This window comes from Cynocephalus volans, chromosome 1, assembly GCF_027409185.1.
Source record: "Cynocephalus volans isolate mCynVol1 chromosome 1, mCynVol1.pri, whole genome shotgun sequence".
NCBI lineage: Eukaryota > Metazoa > Chordata > Mammalia > Dermoptera > Cynocephalidae > Cynocephalus > Cynocephalus volans.
This window is the reverse complement of record NC_084460.1, coordinates 290,306,295-290,329,472: the sequence shown is the minus strand read 5'-3', so window position 1 is coordinate 290,329,472 and position 23,178 is coordinate 290,306,295. Positions and strand designations below refer to the sequence as shown.

Here is a 23,178-nt window from a genome sequence, read left to right as displayed (position 1 = left end):
ATAATAACCATGTTTATTATACAGCTGTTATATATCAGCCTAAAAAGTTAGAATGGGTGCAAATATTTCATCCTCACAAACTGAGGCAAAACAATTAAGAAAAACTTTTAATTAAATTTTACCATGATCTTACATGGAAAAACTACATGTTATAAATACTTCAGTTCTTCTCAGACTAATTTAAAAGTCCATCACAGTTTATGATGGTCAATTTCATGCATCAACTTCACTATGTTACAGTTCTCATTTGCAGTCAAGCACTAAACTAGGTATTGCTGTGAAGAATTTACAGACATAATCGAAGTGTGTTATCGGGGGGCTGGCCCCGTTAGCTCAGCTGTTTAGAGCATGATGCTGATAACACCAGGGTCAGGGGTTTGGATCCCCGTAGCGGCCAGTCACCAAAAAATAAAAAAAAATAAAATAAAATAAAGAGCTCTAAAGATAAACAAATAAGTAAATAAATAAAAGTCCATAATCAGTTGATTTTAAAGAGAGAGATACTAGATAATCTGGGTGGGCCTAATTCAATTCGTTGAAAGACTTTAGTAGCAAAGCTGAGGCCAGAGCTGGGTCTGGAGCTCACAGACCCCTTAAGCCCATTCACAGACTGGGTCACAAACCTTTCACAAGCCAGGCGGGGTCACCAGACCCCTCACAAGCAGGTCTATGAGCTACATAACCAGCAAACAGGTCCTTGGAAGCCGTAGGTTTTTGAGCACGGCTGCTCACCCAGCAGCCGCTGCAGGCAGTAAACTCCAGCCAAGGTGGTGGTGCCACGCAGGCCACTAACTCCGCCCACACAACCTGCCCAGAAGAATGCTGCACCACACCCAAGCTGCCCCGAGGTGAGGGGCCTGATTAAATTATTCTATTTTCCCAACAAAATCAAAACAATCATACCTGCCCCTTCGTTACCATCAGCCTTTAGGATTGATTTCTGGGGTCCCCACTCTCTGACTCAACCTTCCCCTCCCAGACTCCAGCCCTAGAACTGCCCCTTCCCAGGTGGTTGCCCTCAACCAGTGGGGAGAGTGTCAGGAGAGAAGCCGCAGGTCATACATCTTTACCCTAAGGCAGCTTTTCCTCACTGGGGACCCCTTGAGTCAGCTTTCCCATACAGTAGTATTGGTCAGCAGAGTTCTGGGACACGTGGCTCCTCCTAGTAACCAAGACCTAACACTTCTTAGGCTCTTGTTCTTCCTGTTCCGCTCACTAGAAACATGACTTTGTTTTCAGTTGCTGGAAGTCGAAGACGTGAGCTTTCAGGATGTGCTGGGGGGTCATACTCAGTATTGACACTGATGTGTGAAAAAAAGAACCCAGGTGGCAGGGTGCATGGTTTGTGCTTTTTTCATGAGATGGTCAGTCAGGTACGACCACAAGAGGAGACAGAGGAGAGGCTCAGGATATAAAAGTTTATTCCACTCGCAGGTCCTGGGTAAATGGAGTCACTACATGCCAAGAGGGGGTCACATGGGAAGGAGTGACAAGGGAGTGGGCTCAACCACGCAGGCAGGGAGCAGAAAGTGAGCAAGGACCCATGGGCTCGCTCATGGGTGTCAGGGTGGATCGGACAAGCAAAAGGCACCAGGGGATTTCGTGGGTGTGTCTGAATGTTACTGCCAGTCAGGGAGGCAGGAAGGGGAGCTGCTGCTCCTGGTTCCCTGGGAGGGAGGCTCAAATTTTGCAACACTGTTCACCAGTGACTTTGACCATTTATTTGCCAGGCATCACTCTGGGTCCCATTGGGGGACACCAAGACACCATTATTTTAGTCAGATAAGTGCCAATCTGATATGGAAAAGAAGATACATGCAAATCTATAATGGCTACTGGAAAAAAAAAAGCAAAGAGCATGTTCTAATGAACCTAGGTCACCAGCAAAATTACATAAATGAAGGACAAAGCATAAAAGCTCTCTGTGTTTGGTTACTCTTTCGTATGAGCTGAATTGTGTCCTCTACAAAATCCATATGTTGAAGTCCTAACTCCCAATACCTCAGAATGTGACTGTATTTGGATAAAGGGTCTTTAAAGAGGCAATTAAATTGAAATGAGATCACAATGGTCAACAATCCAATGTGACTGGTGTTCATAGAAGAGGCGATTAAGACATAGACATGTACAGAGAGAAAGTGAATACAGGGAGAAAACAGCCATCTGCAAGCAAAGGAGAGAAGCCTCGGAAGACACCAAACCTGTCTACCTACACCTTGACCTTGGACATCCAGCCTCCAGCATTGTGAGAAAATGAATCCTATTGTTTAAACCACCGGGTCTGTGGCACTTTGTTATGGCAGCCCTAGCAAACTAATATACTCTCTTAGTCATGTGTAATGAGTGTCAACCACACACGTGTTGTGGGGTGCTGAGCTGTGGGCCTAGAGAGATGCTGTGGCTAGGGTGAATCTGTGGGATGAAGTGTTCTTGACATTTAGTTGAAACCAACATGCTGCTGTTACCAAGCAACAGGCTCCCGTTACCAGATGCACACAGAAAGCCAAACTCTGTGACACTGGCTTTTGTGAGAAGAAAGAGATTTATCGCATGGCTGACCAGCAAGGAAGACAGGAGGCAAGCTCAGATCTGTCCCCCCAAATCAGGATTTTATGGGTTGATATGCAGAAGCTCTAGTGGGGCAGGTTTTGATTGTGTGGGCTTTAAGTTCGGCCATTTACATTAAGATATGGAAAGATGGGTTTCAGCACCGAAACTGCCTGGACAACAGACCCCTCATTTCTCAAAGGGCTCAGGCATTTCAGGTTCTGGTTTTGTCCTGGCCTCCTTGGTTCCATGAGGAAGAACATTGGCTCTGAGTGCTATTTGGAGATCAAGGCTTTCTCTACCGTGCATGTCCCAGCTGCATGACTTGTAATTTTGGCTCTGCTCCATCTGCAATAAGCTTAGCAATGGTTAAACAATAGACCCAGTTGGAGCTGGTCCCACGGGTACTCTGCTGCTGTGTCCACAAGGGGGCACGTGTATGCAGTGTGGGTCCTGGCTTTCCTCTATACAACCTCAGCTCTCTCTTCCTCCTCCTGAGCGTTCTCCACATTAGTTGCCACCACATAATGCTGCTGCTAGAGTTCAGAGAAACTCACAAGGAAATCAGATGGCACTGGTGCCCACGGGCTGTAGTGAGGGCCGGAGGGCGCTGGGAAGAGCACGGTGGCTGCGGCCTGGCCTTCCACCTCCCACTTCAGCTAGTGGATGCTTGTAGGTCTCCCTCTGCAATTCAGTTGCAAATGTGGGTATTCAGGTTACCTGCACAATTAGCACAAACGTGGTCAATGACCCTTACTGGAGAGGAATTTATAGGCAGGGCCTGGAGGGATTTGAAAACTAAGTGAAAATAATATCAGGTTGAAGTATAAGAACTGTTTGCTGAGCTCAATGGAATTACAGAAATATTTTTTTTTAATTGTGCACTATCTTTTTCTTTTCAGTACTTAGTGTATCTGAGAAATTAGTGCCTCAGGGCACAGGAATGAGGAAACTTACTGCAGCTGACACGCCTTGTGCAGTCAACAGCCTCTGCCTCGTAACCACACAACCTTCAGCCTGAAAACCTCTCCGGCACTGGTTTGCAATAGACCAAGTGTGACGGAGAGAACAGACACTGCGAAGTCCACAGGAGCAAGAAGCCACGGGATTCAGTGCTGTGAAACCATTCCAGATGTTTCAGAATTATCTTCCCACCTCTGGTAGGAATGCCAGGGCAGATACCACGCTCGGCCTAGGATGATAATTCTTTGTGCACAATTCACCCCACCCAAAGACACTGCACAGGACGGTCTGTCCGTCATTGAACCAACCTCAGCCCCTAAGACCTGCCTTTATATCTAGGAAATTCTCAATGAACATTGGTTGACAGGAAGCAAAGTTTCTTTTAAAGTTCTGTATTGCTTCTAAAGACTGTTCATGGTCTGAGCCATAAAATATCATGTGGCTTTCAATTTGTATCTTCAGAGTGAATGATAGGGATTGGGGATTAACTAATTATTTCTAGTTTCCTCTCTAGGTATAAAAGAAACATAGATCCTACACAAATAATGGTTTTCTTATAAGGAATGGACTCCCCTCTGTCTGGCAAAAGACACAGATTAGATGATTCCTCAAGACCCCTCTAGGCTTATAAGTCTAAAAAATGGAAAGGAATGAACAAAAACATAAATCACAGTTTAAGTTATTAAGTAAGACCTGAAATGAATTACAAAGAAACCCTAAGCCTTAACAATACTCCAATCACAGTTAAATTAATTTAGACAGAAAAGCAAACAGCAATCCACTTGAAAACAAGCAATGGGCCCTGAGGCTGGTGTAGGAGAACCAAGAGAACTAAGATAAATCCCGTGTCCATCAATGCCTGTTCACTTAGCACAACCTGACAGCATTCATTTAGTAGTTAGGGAAACAGAAGAGCTAAACTGATAATACCAAAGTTCCAAATGTGCACTGCTGGCTGAATTTACAGTGAGGTGAAAGACAGCCTGCACTGCAGGGATGGAACTCCGCCCTCCGGTCAAAGTCAGTGCAAATCTAAAGCAAGTTTAGTCCTCCATATTTTGTAATAGATGTGTTTTGGAAAACTTATTTGAATTGGTTCTTTATGAAAAAAGCAGGATTTTGAATGTATCTGGGAACGTTGTCTATCTGTAAAGGAAACTTCCATCTTACCATCGAATACAAATCGTCACTAGAGGCCAGCCTTCCAAGCGTTCTGTAACTGGAGTGTGTGGACAGCGGCGATGGGAAGCGACACTCCTGGTCCTGGGCTTGCTTCGCCATCACTGCCCGTACACCAGAGGCCTTTCAGGGGAGATTAAGATTCTCTAGGATATGGGATATGGTCGAACCAAAATAAAGGCAAAGAGAAACTTTTAATAATAAATTTTTATTTTATTTAAAAAATTAGAAAACAGTTGTTGACAGGAATGCAAGATAGAAAAGGAGCAGAGAAAAGCATATAAACAGAAAAAATAATCGTATACATTAAGATGTGTATCGGGAATCGTGATCCTCTGTGATTGAGCTCAGTGTTGTAGACTGTTTAGGAGATAGGCTGTGCTCATGTCTTTGTGTTGGCTGGTTGCTATTAGATAGACAACTTTTCAAATAGGAAGACTAGAAACACCTCAAGTGGAAAAGACAGAAAGCCAGAATCCAGGAGCAAAGCCACAGCCCAAGGGGTAAGTTCCAGAATACGTGGAGGACAGGTACAGCAGGTGAAAGGGATGGAGGAAAGTCTCCAGCATCTCCTGCCCAGGGACAAATGCCAGGCTGGCCACCTAGCAGTAGCATTGCTTCTGGCACCCACACTTCTGCTGGCAACAGCCCTTCCCACAGCCACAGACACAGGAGCTACAGCCACAGGAGCGATGGCAGCAGCAGACCATGGAGACACTGCAGCAGCCTCCACCGCGGCCACAGCAGCAGGGACAGCAGCTAGAGCAGCAGCTGACCTGGTAGCACCTGCAGCTGGAGCAGCTGCCACAGCCACCACCACAGCCACCACCGCAGGCACCGCAACTACAACAACCACAGCAACCCATGGTGTCAGTAGAGAGGACTCCGGTGCGGTGAGGAGGGAGGACTCAGAGCGGGGAGGAAGGTGTGATGCCTCCTTCTGCTGGGAGGCCCTTGTGCACCAGCTCTGGGGGAGAGTATTGATCTAAGACTCAGTGCCACTTCCCTGTCGTTGTTTATGTGAATATTCAGAGCAGACTCTCACATGGCCTTTTGTGCACTTCCTCCATGGGACCTTATGACTTGAAACACTCACTAAATTTACTTTTTACTTATCTCTTTAAGGCCATCTTTAATATAGAACAGGAAACCACTATTACCTCCCTTTCTTTTTTTGATAGTAGCAAAGTCAGCGTGGGACTAGAATTTCCCACAACTACTTTTGCATTTCACAGTCTTATCAGCCTAGGACAAAAGATTCGTCATACCTATATCATTTATGACTATTTATTAACTTGTAAAGCATCCTTGTAGAAGGAAGAGAACATTTTGAAAATCAAAAGGGAAAGAGTGATGCCAGGTCATATCATCTCAACCTCCCTAGGCAAAGTCCCTTGTCCTGTAAAATGAGTTAGGACTCTCTGATTCAGAGGAGAAGGAACCCTGCACTATAAGAGATGGTTACAGAGCATCCTTAGTGTGGTTCCAGATGATAGAATCACGTCCTGAGCAGAACATTCCCAAGTCACTTGCTAAACTCAAGAAGTCTTCTACTACCCTCAGCCTATTAAATAAGAAGGTCAAACCTGAAGGCATGTTTCTAACAGTTGCCTGGTGCCCAGTGACAATGGACCAGCACTCCATGGAACGCTCACTTGAAATGGCTGGTTCCAATTGGCCATTCCTACACAGACCATTCCTTCCTGTTAAAGGTACATAGTGAAGGCAGTCAGTGAATCTACAGGTTCTGGTCCTGTTTGTCTGTTCTCAGAAACAGTGCTCTTATCACTCACCCTAGGCCACTCCAAGCAGCACAAGACAAAGGGAGCTGAGGAGTCCTCTCAAATCCCTGCAGGACCCTGAATTAGAGGAACTTTTAATTTCCCTGTGTGATGGTTAATTTTATGTGTTAAAATTTGACTGGGCGAACAGATGCCCAGGGAGCTGGTAAAACATTATTTTGTGGTATGTCTTTTAGAGTGTTTCTGGAAGAGATTAGCGTTTAAATCAGTGAACTGAATAAAGAAGATCACCTTCACCAATGTGGGTGGGCTTTACTGTGGTCTGAATGTGTCTCCCAAAATTCATGTGTTGGAAACTTAATACCCGATGCAAAGTGTGGGGAGATGGGGTCTAAAGGGGATTGTGTAGGTCACGAAGGCTCTGCTCTCATGAAAGGATTCATGCCCCAATAAAAAGGGCTTAAAAAGGGAGAGAGTGTGTTCACCCTCTTTTGCTCTTCTGCCGTGTGAGGACACATAGTTCACACCTCTCTTAGTCTTTTGCCTTTCTGCTATGTGAAGATTCAGCAGGAAGTCCTTACCACATGCTGGTACCTTGAGCTTGGACTTCCCAGTTTCCAGAACTGTGAGATAATAAACTTCTGTTCTTTATAAATTACCCAGTCTCAGGTATTCTGGTATAGCAATACAAAATGGACTAAAGACATCAGGCATTATCCAATCCATTGAGGGACCAAATAGAACAAAAAGACAGAGGAAGGGAAAATTCTTCCTCTCTCTTCTTAAGCTGAGACATGCATCTTTTCCTGCTCTTGGATAGCCCCTGGTTCTTGGGCCCTCAGACTCTGACCAGACTTACACCATCAGCTCCCCGGGTCTCAAGCTTTCTGACTCAGACTGAATTACCACTGGTTTTCCTGGTTCTCCAGTTTGCAAACAGCAGATCGTGGGACTTCTCAGCCTCCATAATCACATGAGCCAATTTCCATAATAAATCTCCTCTTATATATCTATATATGTACCCTAATGGTTTTGTTTTCTTGGAGAACCCTGACTGATATAACCTGAAATAATGTTATGATTGTATCTTTAACACTGAGTTTTCTTAAGGTTAATTCTTAGTTATTGTAAAAGAAGTATTAAAGATGGCTTCTTTAAGAATGCAACTGTGTACTACTTTTTAAACCAGACAGATAATAAAGAGGTTTAACACTAAGGTTCTGTTGTACAGCCCTCTAAATCCTGCCTACACTAACCTGATTTCAGTCATTATATTTTGAGCATGGTCCCCAGTGTAAAATTGTCAGTTCATTTCTGGTTGATATTTTTTTTCCTGAAATTTTGGAATGTAATAGTTTCCTTTCAGTGTTTGGTAGTTTTTCTTTCTTATTCCAGAGTAAAGACAGAAAGGTTAAATTGCTTAAATAGCTATACTGGAAAACACACAATGAACAAGCATTTCTTCTATGTTTTCATCTGGTATACATTTCTTCCCAACTCTCTAACCTTCAGGATTTGTCTGTTTTTATTTACAAGGGCCCATAAACTTCTACTTTAATGTGCCTTAATACTTTTTCATCATATAAACTTGGGGTTCAGGGGGTGGAGCAGTGTATTCAATTTAATAAATAGGTGTTGAATTGTCTTCTCTTATGAAGAAGTGGCTCTGCAGGGCACTGGGAGAACATAACAACAGCTGAAGAGGTGGTAAAAGAATTGTTTAAGCCGGGAAAAGGCATAAAGAAATCAGGACTCAGAGCATCCCAAGATCACCCATAGGACCCTACACCACAATACTTAATCCTAACAATAATGTCTTTCATTGGAGGAGTACAGGAATCCCCATAATCACCCAAAGACTAAACTAGACTCTTATACAAATGCCATCTAATGCATCTAATGGATTCTTTGCTTTTCCTGAACTTTTTAAACCAAAATTAGAAAAAAAATAGTATTAGGCAATGATCAGAACTCATCTAAAGTGTACCTGCATTCAGATTGACCTACATAGAGGCAGTCAGCCCACGTTAGCTCTGTGGAGATAGACAAAAATTCCACCCCCCAATCAGCCAACCTGTAAAACCCAGGTCACTGGAAACCATAGGGCATTCAAATGTGCAACCCATTAGTCAGTAGCATGAGTTCCTACATAAAGCCTGGCTCAGATGCATAAGCATGCCATCTAAAAATAAACAGATGTTGCTGTCCTAAATAGAGCATGTTATTTGGTACACCTATCAATTAACTTCCTGCTTATAATTCTATCATGAAAGATAAACATTTGAGCAAAATCAAAACGAATCAACAAGCTTCTGTTGAACCCTTGTTATGTGCAAGGCAATATGGGTGATACAAAGACATGCAGATCTAGATTACCCCAAACTAATAAGAGAGGTGAGACAAAATAATTGAGAAAAGTAAGGAAGAAAACAGATGTGGATAACAGGTCAATAAAATAAGAACTGTCTCAAAGTTCTGGCTGGTGAAGTTCCAGGTGGATATTAAGACTAAGAAAAGAAGGGACAAATTACTTCCAACTACATAGTGAAGAATGGAAGTCTTTATGAAGAAGGCAGAGGTTGAGGTGGGTTTTGAATGGAAACAAGACTTGAATAGATGGAGAGGAAAGAGGAGCAGAGGACAGAGGATGCCATGTGGGGTCACCCTGCTCGGGCTGACTCTCCACCTCCAGAAAAACGTGACCTGATTTTTCTATACCTTAATTCCCTGATGGAAAGAATGATACCTATATCATAGGGTTACTGTGAAATGTTAATGTGATGATCCATATAAAACACTCAATAATTGTTAACTATTATTAGAATTTCAAGGTAGCTACACATTATAAGGGAAATAGAAGACTTATTCAGGAAACAGAAAGGAAAGCAATTTGTCTGCAATGGAAAGTTTATTCAAGGGAGTTAGTAGATATTCAAGCTGGAAATAAAAGTTGAGACCAGTTATAAACTTTGGGCCATGGAGACTTTGATATTTCTCCTGCATATGAGTTCTACAGCATGGTAAAAATTGTGCTTCAGAAAGATGTATCTGACAGCAGCTTGGAGGAGAAATTAAAGAAGAAAGCCTAGGGACAGGCTATCGGTAGAGAATTTCATCCCCATTAAAAATTCTCAAATGCAATCAGTCTTCCTGAAATTCTTATTCATCCTAATTACACTAATGAGTACAATCAAGACAATTCTCCAAAGCAACTACAGCTGACGGTGGAAGCCGAGGCTGACCGCGTGCCCTGTCACTCCCTGCAGACAGTACAGCAAACTGTGTGTTGTGCACCTCTTTGCCAGGTGATGTGCTGAGCACTGGGCTCAGAGAGGGGTGGGAGGGTGATCGGCAGAGCAACTGAGATGGAGTTTCTGCTCTTGTGCTTTGGTTGAGAAGAAACCAAGCACATGCTCGCAGTCCAATGTCAAAGGGTTTCGTTAGAGATATGTGCAGGGCCATGGGTCCCTGGAGAGAGCAATCGTGAGGTCCCATCTCTAGGGGGAGATGCGATCTGAGCCAAATCCTGAAGAACAAGGAGGAGAGCCCAGTGAAAGAGCTCAGGTACCCGACATGTTCCTGCCAAGACTAGGGTCCACCCGTACACTGGAGCACAAAGAATGTGTTCCCCCAGTGGACAAGAAAATCAAATGTATATTGCACGTACAGATGCTCCTTGACTTTAAGATGGGGTAACGTCTTGATAATTGCCTCAAAAGTTGAAAATACCCTGTTGATGTGCATTTAACACACCTAAACAACTGGGCATCGTAGCTTAGCCTACTTTAAACATGCTCCGAACACTTACATTAGCCTACAACGGGGCAAAATCATCCAACATAAAACCTATTATATAAAGAAGTGCTGAATATCTCATGCAATTTATTGATTACTGAATGTGAAAATAGATAGTGATCGTGTGGCTGCTGCTGCCTGGCATTGAGAGGGAATATCCTACTGCATATCGCTGTCTGGAAAAGATCAAAATTCAAAATTTTAAGTATGCTTTCTACTGAATGAGTATCGCTTTTTTAAAGTCACCTTTTTGAAGTCAAGGAACCAAAGTCAAATCATCATAAATCAGGGACCATCTGTACTTCTTCCATAATGTTTAAATCTTTTTCTCTGATTCTCTTTTAAATGGTTCTCTGCACCAATACGGGTATCTTTTTTAGCTCTTATGATGTTCCAGGCACAATCTAAGTAATTACATGAATCATGTGATTTAGTTCTTGAAGTAACCTTCTGAAGAATATACTGTTAATATTCCCATTTTACAGGTGAAGAAAAAGGAAGATCCTGGGACATTAATTGTCCAAGATCACAAACAAATCGGGGACTTGAAAAACAAGCCCACCCTCTTAACCACTGTGCACACTGAACTTCTTATATTCTAAGGTCAATGTCCAGATAAGGGGCTAACACACTAAAGTCCATTTTTGGCCTGTCACCTGTTTTTGTACATAATATTTTAAAAGAACACAGCCACTCGTGCATTTAAGTGTTGTCCAGGGCTATTTCAAATGAAATTGGCTGAGTTGAGAAGCTGCAACAGACCACATGGTCTGCAAAGCCAAAAAATACTTACATCTGGCCCTTTACAGAAAACTTTGCCAAACCCTGGTCTAAATGATGCAGTACGTCCAGTCAAAAAGGGATTTTTGAGTGCCAGCAAACTGCTTTGTGCAGCTCACACACCATTGTGAGCTGCAATGCAACACGAGCCTCACACTCCTCTTCACTTTCACAGCTGACTTCCCTTGTATTTGGAATGTTTTGTTCCCATAGCCGGTGTTAGGATGATTTTCCTATTTATTGACATGTCTGGTTTTTTGTTGTTGTTGTTGTTAGCTGGCCAGTGTGGGGATCCAAACCCTGCATGTTGGTGTTACAAAGCTGTGCTCTAACCAATGGGGCTACCGGCCAGCCCCCTGTTTACAAGTCTTTATCATCACTGATCCCTAGTCATGGTCTGGGAATTACCAATTTGAAGTAGTCACTCCTTCCAACAAATACAGATTACTTCAGGTTGTCCATTTATTTAAATCTGTATAGAAATAACAGCAGTAGGGTGGGGGGGGGGGAATATTTGGATCTATATTTCTTCCCAGGGTGAAGTGAAAGAGGCACTTGCCTGGGGTGCAAAATTTAGGGTGTCACCAAAAGCTCAAGTTGAATAAGATGAATAATATTTTTAAAAATAAAAATGACTGCAAAAAAACCCATAATGAACAAAATATCAAAATTTGATATAAACATAAGATCAGACCCCACACTTGCCTGTTTTAGTCTCCCCCTAGCCCTGCCCCTGCTTCTAACTTTACAAGAGTTTGACACAGTTTGGTACTGACTAACATTTAAAGGGTGTCATGGCTCTGCAAAAATAAACATGGCTCTACCTCCTGCCTGTTAAAAACTGTGGCAGGAGGGAAGACACATGGGAAATCAGAAATCCAAAGAAGTTAAGGTCCCATTTCCCATGGAGCAGATTTTCAATTACATTCCCTCCAAGAAACATTTTTGGAAAGCTCCACCATGAATACTGTGCCATGTTCTAAAAGGCCATGAAGACGAGCAAGGCATCCCTCCCAGTTCCACGCCTCCTCTGCAAACTACACAGGCTATAATTAAGAAAGTGAGCTTTGGATTTGAATCCCGGCTCCACCACACAATGGCCGGGAGACTTCCCCACCCCCTCGCTCCGATCTCCTGTAGGAAGTAGCAAGGGTGATATTAGTGATATCAGTTCCCACCTCAGGAATACTGTGAGGACCAAATGAGATGATCTCCACTGGCAGTGTCAGCTGCCACCGTCATCATCAACATCTCAGCAGGTGACCAGATGACCCATTCGCCCTGTTAGGTCACATGCCACCTGTCCATACCAGAAATATCTTCCTTGAATTCTCCTTCAGTCCACTTACTCAGTAATCAGTTCCCACTCTTCCTTTAAATCTTTCTTAAGTTCCTCATTGCTCATCGTTCAGGCTCCCATCATCAGTGCCCTGATCACTATAGCGGCTTCTTGTCTCTTTTTCTGCCTCAGGACTCACCTCCCTCCGGTGCACTCTCCCTGTGCTGCCACATTGGTATTTTCTGCAAAACATGGTACTCCCCAGCTGAAGTCCTTCAAAAACTCCTTCCTACCGTGGAGTCTAACGTCCAAACACTCGGGCAAGGCCTTTCCCAGTCTGGACTTGCCGTCCTGTCCATCTCATCTCCCACACATCACCTCCCGCACCCAACTCTGCAGCCTCTCTGAGCTTGTGCTGCTGCCTGGCTGACCACGCTGCTCCTCCCCTCTGGTCTTTGCACGCATGGTTGCCGCTGGCTGAAATACCCTCCCCCAATGTCTCCTGGCACAGCCTCATCCCAGCACCTGCCTTCATCCTTCGTGACTTCATTCCAATGTCACCTCTTCCATGAAGCTCTCTACAATGCTCTCACCCTACCCAAAGCCTGGGTTAGGTGTCCTGTTGGTATCTCCATAAGACCCTGGGGTGTTCCATAGATAAGTGCCACAGCACTCACCGTGTCACACAGCAGTCATCACTGACTCATTTGTCTTCCCCAGCGGACTGTGAGCACCACAGGTCCAGGGCTGCTGCTTGCCACCTTCCCTCCCCAGCATCCAGCACAGTGTGTGCCTGTATAGACGGATACATCAGTGGAACAGAACAGAAAAACTTCAGACAGATACGCTCCTCTTCATAAAATTATATATATAATTTTAATCTCCTGTTCATAAGTAACAATGGTAAAATACAAAATATATTTCTGATACCAAAGAAACAAAGAAGCATTACAGGAGATCAGAGAGAGACAACTGTCTTAATCTGTTTCTGTTGTTTATAACACAAATACCTGAAACTGGGTACCTTGGAAGAAAGTGAAATTTATTGCCTACAGTTTTGGAGGCTGGGACATCTGCAGTCCAGGGAACACATCTGGTGAAGGCCTTGTCCTGGTGGTGACTACAGCAACTCGGGGTATCTCATGACAAATATGGTGGAGCAGAGAGAGACTAGCCTCCTCATTCCCTGTCTTTTTAAAGCCACCAGAACCACTTCCATTATTCCAAGAATGGATCAATCCATTCATGAGGATACAGTCCTCACGATCCAATCACCTTTCCAAGGCCCCACCTTGCAACCACCACAGTAGGGTTTCCTCCTCTCTTAACACTGTCACAGTGGGGACCAAGCCTCCAATGCGTTAAACTTTGGGGGGACACAATTCAATCCATAATAATAACTTCCCTGGAGTAGATAGAGGTGGCAGAGGCTTAGTGAAGAAGATGTAATTCAAGCTGAAATCATGGCCCCTCTAAATGGCCTTGGGAAGATTCAAGAGGCATCAGTAATAAGACTTGAAAAATAGCTAGAGCCCTTCCAGCTCTGGCGTGTCTCCTATAGAATCTCTCATGGAACCCAGAATCAACACAGCAACTTCAAGAATCACTTCTGGAGACATCTGTTAAGAGACTCATCTTCGCTCCAGTGTTAAGCACTGGTAGACATTTACATCCTACCCCTAATGAGTTGATAAAGTAGCTGTCACCTGGTAAGCAGATGGCACGTTCCTGTGCAGCCCAGAAATATCTCTGAGGTAGGCTGAAAAGGAACCAGCCAGAGAGTGACTCCCACCTAGGAAGTCGGACCCAAGGACCACCTGGCAGGATGAGGGACTGCCAGACAACAGTGCATGTATGTGTGAACTTGGGAGGATGGAAAGGGGAAAAGAGGCAGTGAAAAAGAGGGAACAGCTCTGAAGTGTGAGAATCAGTAGGGTGTAGAAAGAGGATCACGGGGTTGGTGTGAGAGAAATCTGGGATTAAATCAGGACTTATTAGTTGCACTTCTCTGGGTGAGTTTCTTCACTGCCCCAGCCTCAGTCTCATCATCTGTGAAATGGGTATAATACAGCCCACCTTCTGGGATTGTTGTGAGGAATATAAGTAGCCACGTGGACAGAGGGGGGTCCAAGAGAACTTTCTGAATGGACACAGGGGCAGGGTATAGATGGAAAGAGAGGACACCCCTGCCTCATGGCTGGTGCAGTAGAGTGTGGACCTGACAAGAGAGTGGGGCCCCCTCCTGCCTGCTGAGTTGAATGAACCCACGGAGTCAGCAGCTGGGGAACGGCAGGTCGCCCCTCCCGAGGGCCTGTCTGCTGAGTTTATTGTGTGAGATCAGCGGAAGAGAGAATGAGGCCAGGCCACGGACACCGGCAAGGACAGGAGTCGCGTGGACCGGCCACAGCGCTGAAGGTCCCTGCCCTGGCGAATGCTTCCCAGTCTCTCCTGAAAGCTCTGGGCAGAGGCGACCTGCACTCTTCCTTCCTTGAGAGCCCATTTTTCATTTCTTAGATAAGTTTCAAGAAACAAAGACCCATCCACCTCCAATCCCCACTACCCTCATCCCACCCTGGAAAATCCCTGGGAGAGTCTGAGTACACAGACCCCGCAGGGAGAACGTCACTTCCAGCAGCAGCACAGGCCATGGGCACAGAGGCCAGTCCCCTGCTGGCTTCAGGAGGATGCAGGAGTGTGAGAGCCGGAATTGGATTTACAGTTCAGGGAACAGAATAATGACAAAGGAACTGATAAAAAGACAACTGATGAAGAGATTCTTATCATGTGTCAAGTCACTTTATTAGGAAATATAGAAGAGCAAATATAAACAGAAGCAACATCAGAAAACTGCACAGAGGCAGCGTACACCAGCATGGCCCAATCCAGGGCTGCACGTTTACCAAGATTGAGCATTACAGAATAATCAACTATTAGGGTTCATGTTTGACTCGGACTTTATCCAGTTATTTTATCATAGGTTGTTTGGTTGCATATTTGTTTCATGTTGTGAGGTTTGGGCAAATTTGTGCAGAGTGTGGGCAAAGGAAGATCTCAGAGGATGAAGCACAGGACATAAGCTGGTGACAGACCAACAGGAGCAGACAGAATGGGGGGAAGTCAAGTCTTACCAGCAGAAGAAAGCGTGGTCTCCCACAGCTCCTGGGCAAGGGCGGAGCCCGGCCACCACCTAGCAGCAGCATTGCTTCTGGCAGCAACACTTCTGCTGGCAACAGCCCTTCCCACAGCCACAGCCACAGGAGCCACAGCCACAGGAGCCACAGCCACAGGAGCGACGGCAGCAGCAGACTACAGGGACACTGCAGCAGCCCCCACAGCATCCACGGCAGCAGGGACAGCAGCTAGAGCAGCAGCCAACCCGGTAGCACCTGCAGCTGGAGCAGCTGCCACAGCCACCACCACAGCCACCACCACAGCCACCACCGCAGCCACCACCACAGCCACCACCACAGCCACCACCGCAGCCACCAGCACGGTAACCGTTACAACCACAGCAACCCATGGTGTCAGTAGAGAGGACTCAGGTGCAGTGAGCAGGGAGGACTCAGAGAGGTGAGGGAGGTGTGACACCTGCTCCTACTGGGGGAGGCCCTTATGTACCAGCTCTGGGGAGCAGAGGGGGAGGCACATGACCACTTCCTTGTTACTGTTTATTTCAGTTTCTATAGGAAAACCTCAGACTCCTTCTGTTTATTTCCCTACTAGACAACTTTAGTCTCATTAAGTCACTTATTTTCAGTTTAGCTAAATTTATCTCTCTTCCACCACTGGGAATATTTAACAAAGGACCTATCCCTATTTTCAAATACAGCCAGTCTTGGAATGGATGAGCTAGAGAAATGACGTTTTCTTTGCTCACTAATATGCTTCCAGGGGAATCCTATATTTCCCTTAACACCTCTCCAGGGAAAATTCCTCAGGGTCACTTCTGTGGGGAAAGGAGATGTACATAGAACCAAACATAAAGGAGTTAGCTTCCAGCACCTTCTACTGCCATCATTGGTCTGGATGTCACGGTTCAAAGAGGCCACAAGCATCTAGATTAGCGGCTGTGTCTGTTTCTTCTACCTGGGAGAGGTGCCCTGACCACAAACAGTGGACTCATTTAGGGAATTATCAAAATCGCCTTCCCTGGGGAAGCCCACAGTCCTCAGATCCATCTTCAGTACCTTCCTGCCTTCACATTTCTGCCTCATAATTAATTCTCGCATGAGCCACATTTGTTGGTCCAATCTTAATGACAGAGCTGGCCACAAGAAAATCACACGGTGACGTTACAGAGGCCCTAGGAAGCTGCACTGTCCCCCAAAAGACTCCCTCATCTGATTTGGAGCGTTAGCACAGCACTCATGAAGATAATTGCCTGCAGGAGGGCAATAACCAGCCTTGGGCTTCCCAAAATTTGGCAGAACGCTAGTTCTGCAGGATGTTAAAATGTACCGCACAAAAATGGGTCAAATATGTTTGGGAAATAATAAGTTTATATTAAGTCAAAAAGGCTTTGTGACTCTGGTCTTCTCAAAGGCTTGTTTTGTTTTGTTTGTTTTTGTTTTGTTTATTTTTGTTTTGTGGTGACCAGTATGGATTGGAATCCTTGACCTTGGTGTTAACTCCACACCTCCAACCTATTTGTCCACTAAGCTTAACTTTCAGTCTAGGAAGCACTGCCTTCTTTTACTCCTCAGGGAACAGAGCTCCTTGATGGTGGATTTAGAAAAGCACACACATTCCCCAGGGTAAAGAGAAAGAGTCGGGCAGCTGTTCTCAAACTTCTCAGTCTTGAGACCCCCATGCTCTCAAAAAAGTATCGGGAACCCCAAAGAGCTCTTGTTAGATGACTTATATTTTCATATGTTTATTGCATTAGAAGTTAACATTGAGACTTTAAAAAATTATTTATTAATTCATTTTAAAAAATATATAAGCCCATTACATGCTCACATAAATAATACATTTGGGGGGGAAATGACCACATTTTCCAAAGAAAAAAAATGTGGTGCACATTTCATTCCTACTCTACAATTCAGACTCACCAGGATTGCATTAAATGTCTTTAACAACCTTGCTTCAATTTACCCATGCAGATTAATCTCCTGTCCAAGGCTCTACAGTAATGCAGGGCTACAGGAGAAGGGAGAGTTTCTAATTAATACCATTACTACTGGTAGTATTTAATGTTTATGGTACAGGTACTACAGGCTCAACATTGTGCTAAGCACTTAGAAATGAGACAGAGACAGTAGCCATGAAGCAGGCAAGATTCAGCAAAGAACATGCCACACAGCAAGGAACAGTATCAACAGAGCAAGGGACACTCGGGACAAAGGCAGTTCATGCAGAGCTCACACCTGATTGCTCCTTTGACACAGACTTTTTGCTTTCATAAAGGAAACCCAGTAGCCACACAATCAAAATTTGAACTTTTATACTCCTGTACTTCCCTTGTGGCTGTGCCTCAACTGAAAACGCCCTCTTCCACCACCAACATTCTGCTCTTCCTTAAAGATGCAGTTCAAGTATTTTTTAATTAATTAATTTTTTTTTTTTTTTTTTTACATTCTAAAATATTGTTGTGGAACAGTTGGAGGAAGAGGGGGAGGGGAAAGAGGGCGGTGTGGTCAAGGCCCGTGGCACCCCCCTCCTTCCAGCAGGGGAGCTCAGGGGGCTTCTGGCAGTGACTTGGTGGTCATTGCGGTGCTGAATACAGGGGGGGGGGGGTGAGGCTTGGGAGCCCAGAGCATTTCTGGTTGTGGCTCAGTGGTTGTCACTGGGCTGACTGTGGACTTCAGGGGGCATGGCTGAGGCCCTCAGCCCCCCACTGCCCTGGCTTGAGAGCCTGGGGTGCTTTTGGTGGCAGCTTGGTGTTCATCACTGCGCTGGATGTGGTCCTTGGGGGGCATGGCTGAGCCCACAGCCCTACCCCCACCTTGGCTTGGGATCCCAGGGGGCTTCTGGTCCTTCTAGGTTTTATAGGTGTTTTTTGGTGGTGTTAGACCTTTACTGATTAATATCAGAAATTTGTCTCTGATCCTTAATTTTTTGTTTTTTCTTTCAGTTCTGTGTTGAATTATTCACTGTTCCCAGCACTTAAACTCTGCACTGGAACTAATTTGTTGTCCTTTGCTCACTTCTAAAATGAGGGAACTTCCTGTAGGATCCAGCATTGGAGACCTGTGGTTGAACTAAATTGCTGCTTTGCTGCTGATTCTCTGGGGAAGGCTTTTTGTGCAGCTCAGGTTTTGTCAATCTTATAATCACTTCCAGGTCTTGTGAGGTCCAGTACACCTGGGTTGTGTGGAAACTCTGGTCTGAGCCTGCGTCTTTTCAGCAAACTGCACCCCCTACAGTTTTATATTCCCAACCAGTCTCCACTGAGTGGTCCTACAGATTGGAGGGCAGAGGAGCTATCCATGCTGTGCCCCAGTGCTCCCCTGGTGGACGCATTCCCCCCACAACCCCCACTTCGAACACTTCCCATGGGAAAGACCATGTGCCGGTCCCTTGCGATGACTCACCGGCCTCTGAGTGGCTCCTTTTTTCAGTTGTCTGTGGCCCCTCCCTCCTGTGTGGGTCCACAGGAACCCTGTCGGTCATCTTGCTGGCCTGGGGGCCACCAAGGCCCTCTCTCCACTGCCACCTCCAAGCAACTTCATACGAGGGGCACAGCTGCAGTTTTGCCAGCTCTTGCTCTGTGAGCTTACCAGGGCCAGACTTGAAGCCACCAGGGCTCAAAATGGTCAGAACGGTCCCTTCTTTCTCTCATAGTGGCTTCTCCTGCCTTCATGAACTCTGTAGGTTTCTCTGTTCTCCTGAGCTCTAGCGGCCCCAGCTTGGCTGTCATTGCTTTTTGATAGTTGTAAATTGGTTGATTGTGGGAGAGGGTGACACTGGGGACCATCTATCCTGCCATCTTGACCAGAAGTCCCAGTTCAAGTATTATCCACTCTCAGCCTCTCCAACTGAAGTTTATCTTTCTCCTTTTTTCCCTGGGTTGTTTCTCCATTACATGATAATAAAGGAATGGGAGAGCAAGGGCAGGGAAAATAAGGAGGAAATGGAGTTGGGGCAGGAGAATAAAGGAGACACAAGAGGGGGCTCAGATCTGTCACTGCCACCTTACATGGCGTGGCACAAACACGGCTTGGCCCTGCGCCTGCTCTCCAGGCTCACCTTTGTTCTCTCATCAGCTGGCTTTCCCTCTCCCTGCAGCAACTACTTCCAATCTTCTCCCATTTCTTCTGATATTATGCCGGAGACCAGCTCCGCAGGACTCGTTGGACCTGAATAGGTGGGGTGGCATCAGCGAGGAAAGAAAGACACGGACCACAGATGTCTAGTGCACGTGTGGACGACAACCACAAGAATCTTGCTTTATTTATATTTTTTACTTAACCTTTTACATGATGATTTATCTTTTAATCAAAATATTTTATCTCTATAAAAAAAGAAAAAACAATGTTCCAAAGCACTCATGCTGTGATAAAAGCACCCTCTCATGCATCAATAGTTCACCCCAAAGCCTGTGGCTTGTGGCCAGGAAACTATACAATAGCAGCATGCTTGGCATTAAAGAGCGTCAGACTTTTAGTTTAAATTATAATTCTTAACCTGCTTAACTTACAATTTAACCCTTTTTAAATCTTACTTATACTTACTGTTCTTAATTTTAATAACATTGATTAGTTAAGGTTAACAATTTAATATTGCTTATACACTATATTGATCATTTTAATTTATAATCAAAATCACAATGTTTATATCTTTTATTTTCCTGCCAATAGACTCCAGGAACAGCACAGGGAATAAAGTGAAAAGTTAAATGATCCTACTCAAACTAACAAAAACACACCTTATCATTCTTATTATTACTAAGGAAACAACATGTTCTTGGTAAATCAAGTTAAACTGTGGGAGTGGCGAGAAACAAAGAAATCTGTAACTGGTTGATGATCAATTAGTTGTAAACACTACTGCACCCAGACCCACCACCTCCCTGGGGGATGTGGATAGAAATCCAAAACAATAACTTCATTCCACACGTACAAGAGCATGACCACAGCCACAATGGGTCCATGCACACATCACTAACAAGGAAAATTAATAATAAAATTAAATGGAGCCAACCCATACTGGGAACATGCATCAAAAACACCTTTAGTACTGTCAATGCCCTTTAAATAAACCAGTTAATTTTGATGTATTTTAACATGTCCTTTGAGAAACTCCAGGGAATTTTCCAAAGCCATACTAAGCCAAAAGGTTAGGCTGTTTAATTCTGGGAAGCCTTGTCAAGCAACCAAAGGTGAACAAACAAGAAATTCCACTGAGACGTGCCACACACGGGACCCCCTTGTAGCCTCCAGAGCAAGGGGTATCACTCCTCAGGCTCCCATGCCATTCCCTATAGCAGGACGGCTCACGGCAATATTGGATGCTTTCTCCAACCTCTTCTCTCTGAGCAGAAGCCACTTTCTATGGCTGTGAAGTCCATGAAACTGCCTGAGTCTGTGCCAGTCCTCCTCTTTGCTGTAGTTAACGGCAGTGGAGATGTGCAGGGGTGTTGGCATGGTTAGGTGACTCTAGCAGGAAGTGGGGGTACTCCACACCCCCAACTTATTTGACCACTAAGCTTAACTTTCAGTCTAGGAAGCACTGCCTCGGTTTACTTCTCAGGAGAGAGAGCTCCTTGATGGGCTTCCTTTGGGAAGCCCAAGACTGGTTATTCCCCTCCTGCAGGCAATTATCTTCATGATGGGACTGGAGCCCAGTCCCCCTCCAGCCTACTGCCTTCTGTCTCTCCTCCCCTTGCAGACAGACGTACTTGCAGAAAGCATTGTCAAAAAAAAAAAAAAAAAGGCTTCCTCTAGGTGACAGGCATGAGAATTGTGACATTAATAGGGATTGAGTGGGGAAGCATAAATGTGGGAAAGGGCAGTCAGCAAATATGTGTGAGATTACACATAATAGTGTTGTTATATCTTTTAAAATATGGAAAAATATGAAGAAACAAAATATTACTCTTAATTCTACTATTTAAAGATAAGTACTGATAACCTTTGGAATCATGAAAACTGTACATACATATTGTAGAAAATTAGAAAAAATACACAGAATTACTCTCTCTCTATATATATATATATATATAAAACCCACAATCACACTTTACTGAAATAACTACTGTTCACTTTGTAATTTTCTTCCAAAATTTTCAGTACACACATATGCATTATTTAAAAACAAAATTGGGGATTGTGGTATGTATACTGAATGTATTGTTTGTTCACTTTCTATGACAAATTAAAATCTTCACCAAAGAAAACCCCAAAACTTCTCTAGTCCTTCCTGGACACCACCTCACCTGAACTGCTCTAACTCAAGTCCCCAGTTACCTTCATTGCGGCTGAGTCCAATGTATGTGCCTCGAGAACCTTACCAGGTGGTTTCTCAGCACTATGCAGTTGACAAATGTCTCTTTCTCGACATACTCTCATCTCTCGGTTTTATGAGACAAAATTATCATTTTTCTCCCACACTTTTTCTATTTTCTTTAATCAATTTTGTAAAAAATGACTCTAGAAATCTTGAGACTTGGTAAATATCCTTCCTTGTTTCCTTGGGAGAATTTGGCTTTATATCTCACTTAATCCTTTGTTAAATATTTTAGACATTACTACATGGATCTACTTTCTTTTAATATCTGATTTTTCAGAAGACCTTGAGTCTCAAATAGTTTCAATGACATATTCCCAAATGTGGGATCATTTATTTTCTTTCTTTTTTGGGGGGTGTTGGGGGGATGGCACTAGGTATCCTCAGAATGTTCTGAATAATAAGGAGCTATAAATCTCCATCCACTCGGGTCTAGACCAGAGCTGCCCAATGGGGATCTTCCAGGATTATAGAATGTTCTATTCTGAGCTAGCCATTATGGTAGCTGCTTGTCACATGTGGCTATTGCATACTTAAAATATGGTTAATGAGGCTGAAGAACATTTTTTACTTTATTTAATTTTTGATTAATTTAAATTTAATTAGATCTATGGGGCAAGTGGCTGCCGTATTGGACAGCACAACTCCGGACTGAGAGCACCTTGAAAAAAGGTACTACACCTCATCCTTCTTGGTATCAATCCATCAAAAGTTTAGTACTGTCTAGTACATTCCAGACACTGTGTAGCACTGGGGGGAGTAAGATGAATGAAAGATAAAACTTTCCCAAAGTACAAGTACATAAGGTCCAACAAATAAGACAGACAGAGAAACAAATTCTAATAATTTGATACAAAAAGCCCTATAACAGAAGGACAAGTGGAAAACACACAAGGGATCAATCAATTAAATTCCCAATGCTTAGCACCATTCCTGATACATAATATAGTCATTTCTGCTATAACACTTGTGTTTGAACATGGAAATTTGTTCCATCCAAGGAGATTGTTGTATTAGAGAACGATTGGACCATAATGCAGATTTTGTACTTGCTTATGAATGATTTTGTCCTTGAAAAACACCAAGTAGATGCAGAAAACTGCACCCAGATGAAACTCACACATGCACACTTCAAACTACTACCTACCAGCTATCGGTTCACTCATGTGTCATGAGTGACACCCATCCATCCACATGTGCACTTACAACATTCTGTCTCGTTTTGAATATCCACCCTTTCCACCACTTGACAATAACACAAGCTGCACCCCTTCTGATGCCCACTTTCACAAGCAAACTTCAGGTCTTTTTCAAGGTAAAATGCCATATCTATTATAGGATGTATATGTTTTTTAAACCTACAACATGTAAAACCATGTACCATTTTTATTAGGTTCCCTTTTTTTTTTTCAACAAGTCACTGATGAAGTTTTTGAGAGCTGTTTC

The 23,178-nt window shown here is 44.1% G+C and overlaps 1 protein-coding gene across 1 annotated transcript; it reads right to left on the bottom strand.

The window, feature by feature from the left end:
- Window positions 1-15,472: 15,472 nt before the first annotated feature.
- On the bottom strand, window positions 15,473-15,805 carry LOC134375311 (small cysteine and glycine repeat-containing protein 7). The gene has a single exon (XM_063093656.1). The coding sequence runs from the start codon at window positions 15,803-15,805 to the stop codon at window positions 15,473-15,475; it is 333 nt and encodes a 110-aa protein (XP_062949726.1).
- Window positions 15,806-23,178: the final 7,373 nt, after the last annotated feature.